General features: G+C 37.1%; 1 protein-coding gene across 2 annotated transcripts in view; it reads right to left on the bottom strand.

Annotated features, from left to right (window-relative positions):
- Positions 1-6604: 6604 nt before the first annotated feature.
- The window catches only part of SATB2 (SATB homeobox 2), a 183514-nt gene continuing 172705 nt past the window's right edge, over positions 6605-17413 (bottom strand). For both annotated transcript variants that reach the window (XM_008564650.1, XM_008564655.1), the window contains exon 11: positions 6605-9784. In XM_008564650.1, coding sequence (XP_008562872.1) covers positions 9323-9784 — 462 coding nt within the window. In that variant the 3' untranslated portion in view covers positions 6605-9322. The remainder of the gene's footprint in view (positions 9785-17413) is intronic.

A 17413-nucleotide genomic window follows, 5' to 3' on the forward strand; every position in this document is an offset into this window, starting at 1 on the left:
TCATCAGAGGCCACTCCTATTTGCTCCTAATAAAGCAGGCATGGGTACCTTGGAGGACGCTTGCCTCCTCAACCACAGTGGATCTACATTATTCCACCTTGGATATTAGTATTTTTTTTGTTTACATATTTTGGTTGACACATTTTTCTCAAAGGCAAATATCATGACTTAAACAAACATTCCCCCATTAAAATAAAAAAAAAAAAAAACAGTAAACACTCTGTACCAGGAACCATCCTCGGTAAACAGGGATTCAAAGATATTGCCAGAAATCTATCATTTATATAAATATATGTTGGAAGCTATGAAGAAAAAAAAAAGTAGGGCAGAATAAAAGGGATCCAGAAGGCAGGAGTGGGGTCCGTTTGCAATTTTAAATAAGGTGGTCAGAGTGGTTCTCATGGAGAAGGTGACTTTTGAGCAGACCAGAGGGAATTGAGGGAGAAAGCTACGCAACTCTCTGGACAAACAGCCTTCCTGGCAGAGAGAAGAACTAGATGAGCAAAGGCCTGAGGGTGAGAGAGCACCGAGTGTGTTGCAGGAACAGCAAGGAGGCAGATGTGGCTGGAGCCCAGGCAGTAGCGGGGAGAGGAGGAGAAAAGAAGGTCAGAGAAGGGTCTGATCATGAAGGGCCTTGCAGGTCACTGTAAGGACTTTGGTTTGGTCCTGAGGGGTGACAGGGTAAATCAGGAAACCCACGAGGGGTTTTTTGCGACAATCAAGGTAGGAGACGATGGTAGCTCTGACCAAGCTGGTAGCAATGTCAGTGAGGAGAGGTTGTAAAATTGTGAATATATCTTGAAAGTAAGAGCCGACTGGACTTTCCTGAGAGATTGAATGCAGTGTGTGAAAAAGAAAGAATAAAGGGTAAATCCAAGGCCTTAAACCTAAGCAACTGGAAAGTTGGAGTTGCCAGCTGCTGGGTGGAGCACATCTGGGGAAGAAGATAAGGAAGCCATTTGGGGACATGTAAAGTTTGCCATCCAAGTGGAGGCAATGAGTAAACAGTAGAATTTACCAGTTGGGGATTTAGAAAAGGTCTAGGCTTCGGATCGACATGGAAGTGTTGTCAGCATAGGGGTGCATTTAGTGTCATGATACTGGATAAGGAGAGAGTGTAGATTTAGGAAAAGCAGGACCAAGGAAGGAACCATGAAACACCCTGAGTATAAAAGTGTTGGAAAGCAGAGAAAGAATCAGCAAAATACACTGAAAATGAGCAGCAATGAGTTAGGAGACAAATAAGAGAGCGTGGGGTCATTACTGCTTAAATATCTAATTTTGAAGACAGAAGAAGCCTACTGAAACACCTCATTCATTTTGTTTCTAATTAAGAAAGAAAATCATATTACAGCTCATGACAGGAAGAAGGAAAGAGGAATGAGGGGAGAGAGGAAGGAAAGACCAAAGAAAACATAGCATAGGAGCCCTTTGCGCACGAATGTTTTGAATCATGTAAAAAATATTTTTAAACATCAGACTAACCCTACTCTAAAACTCATCTGAACTATTTTTAAGTCATCTACAATGATTTATCATATCTTGCTTTCTTTCTCCCTGAGAAAGGAGGAAAGAAAGAAAGGAGGGAATTATTCTAGATGCTTCTACATAGTTATTTAATCATGACAACAATTTTGATATATATATAAATGATCAGCCCTATTTATGGACAAGGAAACCAGGAATCTGAAAAATAACTACTCAAGCTACAAAATTAGTCAGAAATAGATACTGGGATGACTAACTGCCTCTTCACACAATCAACTTGAGACATTAAAAGTTTAAAGAATTTTTTTTCCTTACCTTTTCTTGAAGGGTGGGTTCCTAGGACTGCTCAGTCCAAAGTTGCTACTGAGTCTCCCAGGACTTCCTTAGTCTGTGCTATGTTGTGTTTAAATGGGATTGTTCTTGTTAACGGATAGTGAATAAATTATACTTATCTTTTTAATTAATCATTGCTCTGCACTATTTATTATAGTGCTAATGAAATATTTTTGTAATTATTTCTCCATATGTGAAGGTAACACTTTAAACCTTTTAAAATGTCACCGAAGAAACTACTTCTAGATTCTTCTGGGACAGTTATACTAGCAGAGCATGAGGTTTTTTAAAAATAGGTTTTTCCTTTAGGACAAAACTCCATCAGAAATGTCATAGTTGGACAAGATGATGAAAAAGTGTGTTAAGAGAACCCAAATAGTCACCCCATACAAAATATGCTGTCCACTAAATTGATGCTCAGTTCCTACAGCCTTTCCAGGACATTCTAGGATGCAAAAAGAGAGGTGGTGTGAAACTGGGGAGAAAATGCAAGCTTCAGAGTCATGCACACCTGGTTTTAGATCCTAACTCTATTATTTCCTAGCAAGATTGAATTTGCAGGGTTCCAAATCACCTGTCCCTCATAGTGCCTTTGATTCTTTGTTTCTGCCTCTGACTCAATATGGTAGTCCTGAACATGCTCACCCAGAGGAAACATTGTCACATCTATCACTACAGGGCCCTGAATCACCTCCAAATGCCCATTGCTATCCTCTGCAAGGCCAGATGCAAAGATTTCATGCCTTCCCACCACCCTTTAAATAGTTCCCCCTCCACACCCTCATCCCTGCTGAACTGTTACTCAAATATTTCTTAATTACCTCTGATGCTGCTCCTAGAATTTATCCTTCTCTATCCACTTTGGAAATATGAGTGGAATCTAGAAATAAGGCAAAATGTACCCACTTCACATATGCTCACTTTTAATGATAAGCATTTCAAACACAAATTAATGTATTTAGCATCACTCTTAGGGATCCTTGAACTGATATCCTCTAGGGTAACAGAAAACAAAAATCTTATATACTAATCAGCCCAAACATATTCAAAACTGTTTTGATTCTGTACTGAAAATCAAGACCACTGTTGGTACTTAATAAACGTATTTGTTGAATAGATATTTGAGTTGATCACGGCATTCCTACTGTTATACCATGAAGCTTAATTAAATGTCTGTGATAACTATATAAAAGCTTAAATGTTGCTTCATTTCATCAGGATTCCTGAAAGCTAAAAAATGGAATTCATGAAAATGAATGTTAGATCACTATTTGGCAATTTCTGGTGACAACCATGTAACATTTTCATAGGCTTTACGGTTTTCAAAGATCTTCACATCATTGGATTCTCCATAACCCTGTGAGAATTTCTAGACAGGTATTGATTATCCCCAGTTTTTAGATGAGGAATATCAGGCTCAAAGATGTAATCCACCCAACATTACACAACCAGGAAATGATGGAGCCACCATTAGGACCCAAATATTCTGGATTCAAACTCCCTTCGAAGTTCAGGGCTTTTCTTATTAATATCATCTGCCAAGTTTAGTTACCAAAATCCATCATAGTAACCCAGGAGGTGTGAAATAGCCACACAAGAGCTGTCTCCAAACAGTCCTCTATTTGTTCAGTGGGTGGTACAGACAAGTGCTACGAATTCAGAGGAGGAAGCAACAGTTACCTGTGAGCTAGAATGGTCCCAGAAGATGGATCATTTTAGGAATAGGTTTGAATGTTTGTGCTTTATTTTATAAGTATGTAAAGAACGTTATGAGAACTTGGATGAACACCCTTAACTTCAATCTAAATTTGTCATCTTGATTGCATCATTTTAATCAGTTTCCCAGTTTTCGGTATTTGGAAAGATCTAAAAATCATAAAAGATTACGTGAACACTAAAGCGTGTGTCTTGAATAAATGACATGTGAAAAAGAACATTTACCCATTTTGGGATCTAGAGTTAGGCCAAGATCCTTTCTCCCCTGTTAACTGAGTATGAGAATGCTTCCAAGGAGTGGTTGTGAAGGCGAGAAGGGATAATGGACCTGGGAGAGGCTCCATCAATGTTAGATTTCTTTTTCCTCCTCCTCCAGAGTCACCGTTGGTCTGCTAACCATGCTACAGTATGCCTTCTACTTCTCTAAGTTTCTGAATATGCTGTCTTTTCACATATTTAATAAAAAATAATTCAATCAAAAAGTGTATTTTTCAGTGTTGACTACGTATTAGGCACTGTCCTAGGTGCTGGGAAACCCAATGACTGAGATTTGGCTGCAGTTTTTAAGGGCTCATGCAGAATAGATATTTAACATAGTAACAACATGCTACAAGTTCTGGGAATACCTCAGGAGCTACATGAATATAAAAGGATTGTAAGGCACTGTCAGAGTAGATCAGGAAAGGCATACTGGATGAAGTGATGCTTGAACTGATCCTTAAAGTTAGCCAAGAATGAACTCACGGTGGGGAGGAGAAAAAGGCACAAAGTACCAAATACCGGGAGTTGCAGCAGGGCAAATGTGCCTCTTCCCTTGCCCTCTTCTTATCTTGTTGTTTTCAACATGCTCCTTTGATGCCTTCTGTGGCACAGGCTGTTAGCTGCCTTCCAATAATACACCTTCCCCCCTTCTTTGGAATTAATGGGGCAGCTAAAAACATTTATTTGCTTTCCTTGCATTCGGGTATAGGACTTGAAGAAGTCTCCATAAAAGGAAGAGAGTATGTCATTTTTTTACTCCTTTTTCCGTTCTGGTGTCATCTTAGACCATGAAGAAGAGGGAACACAAGAATCAACACAGGGAAAAGTGGAGCTGGAAGCTTGAAGAAGTGTTGTCTCTGACACCTTCACAAAGCCAGCTTAGCTCAGCAATTTATTTTATGTAAGAAACAGATAAACTCTTACTTTGGGTCATTATTACCTTGTGCTATTTTTTGCTATTATATGTAGCTAAACCTAATCATAAATGATCCACCTTCCAAGACCATTCTAGTTCACAATTATTTCCTTCTCTTAATTCAGGGCATGTATTTGTACCACCCATTAAACAGGTAAATCTCTGTCTGAAGACGACATTTGTATAACTATTTCACTTTTCCTGGCTTTATATTGTGCCTTTACAATAAGTTACAGGCTCTTTGAGGGGCGAGCACTAAGTCATATTTTTCTTTGTCACTGCAATTTCTAGCCAACTGTCTGCCACAGAGTACACGTTTAATAAATGTTCACTGATGGCTTGACTGCCCTTTAGAAATAATGTGAAGGGGCTGGCCCGGTGGTGCACTGCTACAGTGCGCCGCTTGGGAGTGCGGAGGCGCTCCCGCCGAGGGTTCGGATCCCACATACAGACCGGTTCCCACTCACTGGCTGAGCGAGGTGCGGGTGCAGCACCGAGGGTTGCGATCTCGTTGCCGGTCCCGGTCCGGTACGGGCACAACACCGAGGGTTGCGATCCGTTGCCGGACACGAAAAAAGACAAAAAAAGGAAAAAAAAAAAAAAAGAAAGAATGTGAAGAATTTTTAATCTTTATTTAAAACTCTTCGGAAAAGGAAATAACAGTGTAAAGAAAAATATGTCCTGGGGCGGGGGGGAGAGATGAAACTCAGCCCATGAAATAATGGCTCTGAAATCACATAATACGACTTTCTGTACACTCAAGAAATTTCTTACTTTGCTTTCTTACGAATAGAAATCACCAGCACAGAAATCACCTTTTAGGCAGAAGCCAATCCATCTGTGGGTAGAGCCTCCCACTTCTGAGTTGTTACCTCTGATGAAGTTTGACCCCTAAAAACACCCCCTCATGAATGTGGAAGCTGTTTGTGCTAAAAGTCAAATTAACTCACAAATGCTTTTTCTTCCTGGTCTTTATCCCAAAGGCAGAATTCATTTATATTTGCAAAAATAACATGTTTCACCCTTGTTGAGCCTCTAGTTGCTCCTTAAAACCTTCAGCACTCTGTGCTTTGCAGCTGTCTGGCTCTCTGCAAACACCTACTTTCCATCACCTGTCCTTAAAACATACCTACACGGTCCACCGTAGGCTATTAATTATTATGGGAAAAAAGGCAAGTGAAATTGAGGAAGAGAGGCAAGTTATATCTGTATGTCAACCAAATGCAGACAAATGAAAAAAGAAAAAAAATGGGAAAAACATTTGCAATATCAAAATAAAACAAAATCACTTTAAATTTACTTTATCTCTGCCAGTTCTGAAGCTAAGCACTCGCTCTTATTAACTTTAGCCTTTTGAGCAATTTTTTCCATTGTAATCACTTTCTAAAAAATCATTTTCACACATTTCTCAGATACATCAATCCTTTCGGCATTCCTCTACGCACACATTATGGTACCCCAGCTCTAAATATAAAAGACTTTTATTGTGTCCATTAACCATGGACATATGTGCTCCAAAAGTTTCCTGACACGCAGTCATTTGTGGTTTTTTAATTATAAACAGAAAATATTCACTAGAAAAATAAAGTAAGCCCATAAATATAACTTTATACATTTAAGTTCTGTTTGTATATTGACAAAATGAGTGGATAAATGACTCTCCCAGTTGCCAGCACCAAGATGTGTGTGTGTGTGTGTGTTTACATACACACATAGACACACATACATTCACATGTGCAATTAGATCTATGCATTGGACAGGACTCAAACATATGTACTTGTGGGTACCCCTGTCTTGTTTCTAAAATAAGGGTACGGATTTTCCTTAGACTCACAAGGTCTCACTCTGCATGAAATATTAAATGGGAAAGAAGGCAATGCCCAGTAAAATACTTGACAAATGAAGTCATATTTATTGAATGCGCTTTATTTTAACAACCAAAAAATTCTAACAGCCTAACAATGCACATAAGTTAAAAATTAATTATCACTTAGTGATAACAAAGATATTTGATTTACATGGAAAAAAGAACATTTACAATATGTTAATCCTTATTCACATTGTTGATACCGCAATAAAACACAATTTGTTTTTTTCATTTCACAAAAAAAAAAAAAAAAAAAAGGCAGGAAATTGTGCTTTGTCAAGAGGCACTACAAGAGAAAGTTTCTTCTTCCAAATAGATATTATATGACAGATATTGAATAAATAGACATATATGCATTGTAATTCGCAAAGATCTGGCAAGACCACAGGCTAAAATGCCCACAGATTCACTTAGAACCACTGCAAACTTGGCAGTGAAATTAAAAAATAAAAGGCAAGACTTAGCATTGAAAAATACCTAATAAATTTTTGGTTGAAGTGTAAAAGATACCAAATGCGGATGCCATCAATAGGTGAACCACCTTGTAAGAGCTTGGCAAAATCAATTTCCATTACATGTACAGAGTGACCTTCAGCAACAGTGTAAGAAGACAATTTGGAAAGAGTAACTCGGAGATCAGGAAGCAGCAACCATGGACTTTCTGATTAAAGCTGCAGCATACTACAGAAAAAGGAAGGATGGGCCCAGGGCTTAACTGCAAACAACCATCCTTTTGCAAAGGTATATGACACTCATGTCAAGATAATTTTTTAAACATCTTACTTGAAAAAGTACAGGAAAATGTCCCTTTAAAAACTCCAGAGGTTACTGAGCAGCTAGAATTAGCTTGTATTGCAACATGTCTTCTCCCTGTATATTGTAAGTTCTGAGTTAATATCTACACATAGAGGTGTTTTTTTAACTCCTACCTTTTATACCTTTCAAATATATAAATAGTATTAACAGTTATATTACAATGTTTATGTAGTAAACAGAAAACAACTTTCAAAGTGATATTGCATGAGGTCTTTGACAAGGTTGCATAAGAGCACGACTCAAAAAAAAAAAAAAAAATCCAACCATGTGGGACTGTTTAACGGCCATTTTAAAGCATGGATTAGGTTCACTAGGCCAGTCCAGAAGGTGAGGTCTCCTCTTGCAATTACTATAGGTAGAAGTGGAAAGTAATGCTACCGGTGTTTCTGATAGGAAGTTGAAAATTTGGAGAACTATAGTAGATTGCAGCTTTAATGCTCATTCCATTAAATATCCAGTTGGCATCAGTTCTGCTTTAGGTAAGGTAATTGCTATGTATGTAAATGCAACAATGTTTCCTTTTATGACCAGTAGGTGATTCTACTGAAATCGGTTCACTTACTCTATTGCCTGGAGCTGCACAATGATTCAAAAACAGGTTCTTGTTAGGGCTGCCATACCTGGGAAAGGGATAGAAGCCTGTGAAATCAGGGACTGAAAATGTTTGGTTATAGGGATGGAATGTGTACGAAGATGAGGAAGCCCAAAGTGAAATAGAAATAAGAAATGTCTTTTGGGAGAGGGAAGAATGGAGATTTATTTGAGAGGGAGCCCCTTTAACTGGGCAGCAACTTCTTTTCTAACTTTACATTATTTTCTATTAAAAAAAAAAAAAAAAAAACAGCAACAGCAAACTTTTAAATGAGCAGGCTTATCAATTTTAAGATGTGAAGCCACAAGCAGGTAAATAAATTCACAAAAAAATGTGGCTCATACTATGAATTCCACATATACAACATCAAAATGTCATTTTATCAAGACTGTACTAATGGACAAGTTTTCTCTGCACTGAATTTCAGTTTTACTTATTTGGAATTCCACAGAAATGGATCTGTTCACTACAGTAATGACAAATTCAATAATGGAACATCGAGTCATTTTATTGAGTCATTTTAAGTGTGCATTGTGTCTTTAAGAGTAATTTGACTTGTACCATTTAAATGTGCCCTGATTTTTTTCACTTTCCTCCTTTCTTTCTCTCTCTCTCTTTCTTTCTTTTTTGGCAGTGTCGATTTATTTTGTTAAATACATACCTCAAAAATTACCCATTAAGCTGCCAGATAGGAAGCCATAGAATTAAAATAAAGAAAAAAAATCAGGGACAAACACAGAAAATAAATAGGAATTCAAAAATAGTCACCCCACCCTGAGAGCAGGCCACAGTTTATCAAAAAGCCAAAGCGACTCACTCACTGTGAAGTGGTTTTTTAATACATAAACAAGTCTTTTCTTTAAGAACTCATTTCACAGTCTATTCTTTTGGATTGTAAAGTTCTCTGTCCCATGCAAATTTAATATATATATGTAAATATAGAGATATATACATATACATATACACACACTTGTAGCTTCCTTCATTTATTTCGTAGGTCTTTTTATCCTGAAACTTGCCTGATGTAACTTCTGTTAAGTGCAAGGATAATGAAGGCGGAGTCTCCTGTGATTATAATCACTATGATCCAGTCAATTGTAAAAGTGTAACACTTTAGTGTCTTTGCCAAGGCTATGTCTGATTCAGAAATACTGAACTTAGTCTGTAGGGATATCCTGTGCAACAAAGAAATGTCAAAAAGGGTAAGAAAAAACCAAAACAAATAGACATAAAAAAGACAAAAATAAAATAAAGCAAAAAAAAACTTTGTCAAGGAAACTAAAACAGAAAATCCTTGGACCAATGTATTGCTTTGCCTGGTGGGAGTTCACATTATCTCTGGTCAACTTCTGCAGGCGCCGCCTTGCTCTTGTCGGCGTTTTCCTCCTCGGCCTCCACTTTGTACATCTCCTCGGTGCCTTCCTCGCTGTCGTTCTCCTCCGACTCTGTCAGCAGCTCCTCGTCCTTATACTCGGCCACGTCCACCGCAGAGCCCAGGTGCTCCTTCAGCTTCCCGTGGTGCTTCACGTGGTACCGCTGGTTCTGGAAGAACTTGATGATGGTGTGTTTGGGCAGATCCAGCTGGGCCGAAAGAGTATGGATGGCTTCCTGGTCGGGGTACAGGCCTACATCATGAATAAAGCTTTGCAGGATCCCCAGGGCTTCCAAGGAGATCTTTGTGCGAGACCGCGGCTTTTTGGCACAACTGTCTTCAGTTGGAGGAGGTGGGGGAGGCGCTTCTTCTCTGGGAGGGGAACTCTCCTTGGCTGGCTGAGACTGCTGTCTATGAAGGACCTGATAATTGAAAGGGGAAAAAAAAATGAGCATTCAACTGACAATTTTACTTTTCAAAAGCCATCAGCCCTCTGAAATATGTGTTATCTACCTAGCGCGAGTTACGCAACAGTCATTTGTAAAGTCAGGTCTTTGGAAAGCTTAAGAGCAATTCTGGAGATTTAGAATCTCATCTACAAAACAAGAAGTTCATGATAGTAATGTCTGCCAACATTTATATTCTGTGGCATAAAGAGTTAAGTCATTTGTTGCCCAAGATCATTTGAATTCAAGACATCTGACTTCAGAGTCGTCCATACCTTTAACCACCAGAATATGCTACCTCTCTGAAGGCTAATGACAAAGAAACTGGACACAGAAGGGAAGTGTGGGCTCTGCAATCAGACATCATGGATTCAAGGCCAGACTCCTGCACTTAGCTGGCTATCTTGAGCTAGTCACTGAACATCTTTAAGACTCAATTTTATTATCTATAGAGGAAGGATAAGAAACTGACTTCTAGGGATGTTGTAATGATTGAATGGCACAATCTACGTGAAGAAATAGTGCTTGTTTTAAATAAAGAATTGGCAAACTTTTTCAGTAAAAGGCCAGATGGTAAATATTTTAGGCTTTGCAGGGCCACACAATCTCTGCTGCAACTATTCAACTCTATTCAAAATAAACAATGAGCATGGCTGTGTTCCTGTAAGACAAGATTTGACCCATGGGTCATAGTTTGCCTGCCCTGGCTTATAGCAAACAGTCAATAAATGATAGTCATTATTATGATCAGCCTCATAATTAATTACTCGTAGAGTGTTATAGAGGAATAGTTGGTACTTGAGCTAGAAAACCAATCCTTTGAAAATAGGAACAACTTTTATTTTTTTTTAGTTCTGATTTTAATCTTTAATCAAAAAATGTTTTTTAAAAGTATAGAAACTTTCAAATTAATTTAAAAATATAACTTTCTTAAATTACGAATTTTAAGTGACTATTTTATACTGATATAGATGGACCTTCATAGTAGCACTTAAACTGAATAATCCTCTGTTTTGCTCATACTTCCTAATTTCAGGATTTTTTGTCAAACTTTGAAAACAATGTTAAAGTTTTCTAGTTGTTGTAATTTAAATAATTTCTCTTTTATCTCTACCTATTCTCTACTCATTAAAAAAACAAAATGAAACACTAGCTATGCAAGCTAACTCTTGATTTTCATAATAACTTCTTCAACATTATCTCTCAACATGAAATAATTTCCCATTCTAATAGTAACGTCTCAACTTCTTCGGTCTGACAAAGAAAGAGAGAGATAGAGGGGAGATTGTCAGAAGAACTTGTCCCCTACTCTCATCATAGGCCTGTGTGAGAAGGACTTCACAGAGAAGGGACAGGGAGTGTGCGATCCTGCTGAGGAACCTCAGCCACTGCTCACAGCTTACAACTTCAGTCACAATAAAAAATTAAAAGGCTACCGTGATCATCCCCATTCAAATGTATTATGTTGATTACAAAGACAAACCACATTTCCTATACTCAGATCAGTGCCTAACTTCCTGGATGCTTCCAAGACCTTTAAGAATAGTGAATTCACTTTTCAAAAGCACATGTTTCTCCTTTAACCATTCTCTCACATTTTATGTAATCTTTTTCATATTAGAGTAATAAATTAAACATTTTCCAGAGTCAGGAAGCATCAGTTCAATCAAAGCAAAAGAAAGCATGTCTAGCTACATTTAAGAACCATTTGTACCACCATCCTCACCACCATTCCTACCACCACCACGCCCTACTCATATGACCCATTTTTTTAATTGGAAAAAAAAAAAAAAAAAGCATCAAAGCAAGCGTTTAAGGAAAAAAAAAAAAAATCTCTGCCATTCATCCCAGTCTCGAGGGCCATATGATGCAAAACTACTTTCCCACCCACCAATGTGACAATGTCAGTCTATTATAGATAATTTAATAAATATTAGGGCAGATGAAATTGTTACCTAAATATGATAACAGAAGAGGTTTAAACTTTTCAAATAATAATCAATAATCAAATAATAATCAAAAGAATAATCAAAAGCAAGTATCTGTCATAATAAGCTGACAGCGGGTGGCAGAAAGAAATCTCAAACACAGGACTATAAAACTTTAGTGGCACTAAAGTCCACATAATGTTGACCAATTAAAATGAATGTTCTTAGCATTTTCTTTACCACTTTTAACTAAGAGTAAACTCATGTGGTCTGTTGTGGTAAGCTGGCATCAGCAAAAAAGTGAGAGCTCCGTTACTTCAACATCCTAATTATCCCTGGCAGGGAAGGCAGAGCTGCATGGTGGGCTTGTGCTGCCCAGGTCAGCTTTGATGGCAGGAAGATATTTGCTCTGAGGCCACAATCTGGGCAACATGAGGACTGTAATAAATAAACCTTTGTGTCAACAGGTGAGAATCTTAGTCTTTGGTGAGAGGGAGAGACTGAAAATATGTACAGAATACATACTCACAAAACATATATCTAAGCACGAGTACTCCCTATTAGAGCAATTGAGTTAATTGGAAAACAAAAGAGAATTAAAATGCCCCATTTTCTAAATTATGCTTGCCTTCTGTAGTAAAAGTCAGCATTTAACGGTCCCATTTAATTGAATAATTAGATTGGTTCTTTAGGGGTTTTCCATTGTGCATTGGTTAGATTTAAAGAGATTTTCCAAAACTGTACTTTGAAGTTACTATAATCTTTCTGCATGATAGCATTTGTTCTTCTCCTTAAGTCCAACCAAATTGGCCTACTACACTTCCCTTTATTTCTTAAAACTGAGCAACAGGGATACACACACACACACACACACACACACACACACACACAAAGGCTTGGATTATGTCTCCCCAAAACCCCCTCAAGCTTTAATTTTGTCCCCCAAGTTTTATGTATTAGAAACTTAGCCCTCACTGTGACTGTTAAGAGGGTGGGAAATCCCATTATGGTAATTGAAAGGTGGAGCCTTGAAGAGGTGATCAGATTGTAGGACCCTGCAGTAGTGAATGGATTAAAAATGGTGGTCAGGGGTGTGGTTCGGAGGGCTTTAAGAGAAGAGTCTGTTTCTCTTGCTCCCTCTGTCTGCTCTCTCTGGTTTCTCTGCTTCCACCATCTTGCAATGTGAGACCCCTGGGTCACTGATGCCACCACGAGATGGACTTTGGATTTCCCAGCCTCAGAAACTGTAAGCAATAAATTTTGATTTTCTTTATGAACCCAGGTATTTTGTTACAAGCAACAAAAACAGACTAATACAATATATATAGAAAATATATACTATATATATATATACTCTGTATACACACACACAAACACACACACACACACACACACACACACACATGTATACACACATTATACATATACATACACAGAGAAGCCAAACATGAAATAGAGAAAGAACAATAATAATAGTGACCACTCACTGAGCGTTTATTCTGTGCCAGGAAGTTCTAAGAATTTTATATGGATTAACTAATTTAATCCGACTGTTCCTCATGAAGGTGCTGTTTGGAACAAGAACAAACTGGAAACATGCAGCATCTCAGGAGAACCCTCTAAACTGGAAATCATACACAGGGAGCTGTTAGTACAAGAATGTAGGTTTCCAGAAGACAATGACAATGTCACTGCCCATGATAGATTAGGAAGATGTTTCTCAACAGAAGTAACAGCAAGAGAAATTACTTACGAAGTGAAATACATAGTTTCTGGTCAGACAAATACAGGTGGTTGGGCAGTATGACAGTATCTACTTGGAGAAGTGATCTCTCTACCATCTTCTAACAGATAAGGAAAGAGCAGTCACAATATGAAATGACTTAATAAGTATCTCTAAGGTGAAACTGTCTGACAAGTAACCGAAAGGGCTGAGCTTTTTCCTTTATACTTACATTTTTCTTTGCCTATAACCTCCTTTCAATAACAATATACATAATATCTGAGATTAAAAGATTCCCAAAGTCATCTGTCCTAACTATCTTCATTCCCCCAGAATGTTCTAACTATTCCAGGCAGAGTATTATAGTCTCTAGACAATTTCTAGCTAAAGAAATTTCCTGCATAATTTCATCTCCAGTCAATTGCTAAGAATTCTTTTTAATATCATACAGCGCCTTCCTCTAGTGGTATAAGTACTGTTAGCAAAAATAAAGTAGAGCCTAATGCTTATATCACGGTCTTTCCTAGACAGGAAAATCAATCCAAACCTTCTAAAATCCTTCCATCTAACGGGCAGGATCAAGTCATCTTTTATTCACTTTCTTATGTCTTGACTAAATAATGTCAACTCTAAATAATGTCAACTCAATGTCTCTTCTTCACAGGACAGGTTCTGAACTCCCACTTCAGTAAATTTTAGTTTCTCTGTCTGAATTTCTCTGAGTATGTTCTCAATTCCCTGTAAGTTAACTAGAAGAAATCAAGTTTGGTCTCTGTCCCAAGCAAGTGTACTGAGAGTCATGTTATTGATTCCTAATAGTTGGACCTATAAGCAGTCCCACTCCTAGGCTCATTTGACAGTTCAGGCATATATTTCTGGCTGATTAGTATTTTTTGTCAATTAAATACTTCTTTTATTTATCATGTACATATGATTGCATGCTTATTCATGAATATGTAGACCTCTTCTTAAGGAAGATGTACACATATAAAGAATCAGTCACTGAAAAATTATACATTATGACATCATGAGTTCAAAAAAGAATGAGTTCCCATGAGATCCCCCACTCCACAGGGAAGAATTAAAAATTTTTTTAAAATTTTTATTTTTAATTGGCAGATAATAGTTATACATATATATTTTCAAATAACTAGAAGAGAGGATGTTAAATGTTCCCAAAACAAAGAAATGACAAATGCCTAAGGTGATGGATATGCTAATTACTTTGATTTGATCACTGCACATTATACACATGTATCCAAGTATCACATATGTACAATATGATTAATTTTTTTTAGTCATAAAATTCACAATTACCAAGACAATGTCCCTCAACTTAAGAGATAAGCTCTTTCCTAACAAGTTCTTCATATACACAGATTTTCTTTAAATTATTTTTAATTGAGCATTTCTCCAACTATCTATGTAAAACTGTCCAAGTCTATAAACTTTCCAGCTTCATCCTTTTTCCCTTTATAACATGGGCCCAGTGGAGGGAGGGGAAAAAACTCCATTGGTAGCACCTACTAAAGCCAAACACACACACACTGTATAAAACAAGAAACGAATGCTTATGACCTCCAAAACGTATATTCACAGCAGCTGTAATCATAAAATTTCCAAACTGGAACACTCCAAGTGTCTGTCAATAGTAGAATAGATAAATAAATTGTGGTGTACTTATATAAGAGTGAGAAAAAATTAACTATTGCTATCTGCACCAATGCAGATAAATATCACAGACTTATTGTTGAGTAAAAAAAGGTCAGATGTAAAGAGTAAACATTGTCATGAATCCATTTATGTTAAGAGTCAAGAGTAGGAAAAACTAGAAAATATGTAAGAAGAGGGAAAAAATAGGAAAAACCTGCAGGGATAGATGTCAGCATAATGGCTACCTTCGAGGTTTATTTAGTAAAAGAAGGTGAGAGATAGCTTTCTGGGATGTTGAAAATATTCTCCATAATGATTTGGGTGTTGGTTAAAAGGATGTGTATATGTCTGAAAGATCATCAAGCTGTACAATTAAGATCTATGCATTCAACTGTATATAAACTATACCATATGTTAATTAAAAGGCACATTTTAAAAAAGAGCCCAGTAATTGACCTTTGTCTATGTCTAAGGTACAACATCTCTTTTCATGTGCCTTTCCCAAATAATGGAATATATCATTCTGTAAAGACAGCTATCCATTGCTTTTTACTCTTCACCTTTGTATACTGAAACCTGCCAATTTATCCTAGCTCTATTTTGGTTTGGATTTTTCTCTATCTCGATTGACCTTAATCTAGTCAATGAATTCATTTCTGATAATTTCTGTAAAAAAAACGGTTTATTTAAATCTTCTTTCATTTTCATAGCATCCGTTGTTGATTTTTCAGTATGACAATTAGGTTTCACCAGAGTGAAATATCTAAATAGCTTCAATAACAATAATAACAATACTAGTAATCATAGGTGTTAGCATTCATGTGAAGCTTACTATGAGCCAAACACTGATGTTAATGCTATAAATATATTTTATGTTATTTAAATTTCACAGTAATGCCGGAAGTAGGTATTTTACCTCATTTTGTGACAGGAAAACGGGAGTTCCAAGAGTGTGGGTAATTTGTTGAAGGCACATAGCTTGTAAATAGCAGAACTGGGCTTCTAATTTTAAAGCCCATGCCCTTAAATATTACGTTCTGTTGACTTCTATGAGCAAGACTATACAAAATAATTGAACAAAGTCTCTAGAGCAGAGGAGAGAGAACACAAATAAAATATCAGGTAGTAATAAATACTATGAGCAATAATAGAACAATGTGTAAGGAGAAAAATTGGAGGGAGGAGATGTTGTTTTAGATAAGGTGACTCAGGAAGGCTCCCAAAGGAGGCAGATTTAGAGAGGAGGGCTGAAGGGAGTGAGGGCCGAGCCATGAAGAAGAGCATTCCAGAAAAAAGAAACAGCAGGCAAAAAGGCTGGGAGGCAAGAAAGTACTTATTATATTTGAAAAACAGCAGAGAAGTCAGCATGTTAAAGCTGTGCTACCCAATACAGTAGCCACTAGCTACATGTGGCTATTTACATTTACATTTAAATTAATTAAAACTTAAAAAAATAAAAATAAAAAAGCTCGGTTCCTCAGTCCTAGTAGCTACATTTCAAGTGCTCAGTTGTGCCACTTGTGCAATACTGTATTGTACAGCACAGATATAGAGCATTTTCATCATCACAGAGAGTACTACTAGACTACTGGACAGCCCTAAGCTAGAGAGAAATGACGAGAAATGACAACTGAGAGGGAGGCGGGGTTGGAGCATGCAGGGCATCAGCATTCTGCTAGAATGGTGATAAAAAGTCCTCACAATAAACTACAATCACACAATCAGATCTAGTCGAAAATACAGTAGGACCTGGAAACTGCTGCTACTATTAGAGAAAGAAGGGAAAATATTCATATATCCACATCCTAAATAAGAAAAACTCAGCTTGTAATACATTACTGGACCTCCATAGGAGTATTCACAAACAGCAACATTACCATGAAAGCACAAGAAGTATGCATTGGCACATCTATACTCAAAATAATGGTTAATTTACATCTAACTGATGGCTTCCTTCATCCAAGGTGCTTATCATACCTAAAATGAATTATGTTTAAAACAGTCAGCTCTGGGTTAAAAGAGTAAAAAAAAATGTATTCATTTAATCAAATGTTTATGGAGTAGCTACTATTATTGTACCTATTAACTTACAAAGCTTTTAAATAAGGAGTCTCATATCCAACAATGAAGAGTTGATGAGTAAGTTATGGGTAGGACATAAATAGTTAAACATTGACTATGTTCCTTCTTATTTAATTGCTGAAATCTCTCTAAAATAAGACATATACGTATATAAACAGACATGAACATGGTAATGAAGAAAGAAGTTGTAAATATATTCAAAAGAGACATCAACTTCAA

The sequence above is a fragment of the Galeopterus variegatus genome, unplaced genomic scaffold, assembly GCF_000696425.1.
Source record: "Galeopterus variegatus unplaced genomic scaffold, G_variegatus-3.0.2 Scaffold189, whole genome shotgun sequence".
Taxonomy (NCBI): Eukaryota; Metazoa; Chordata; class Mammalia; order Dermoptera; family Cynocephalidae; genus Galeopterus; species Galeopterus variegatus.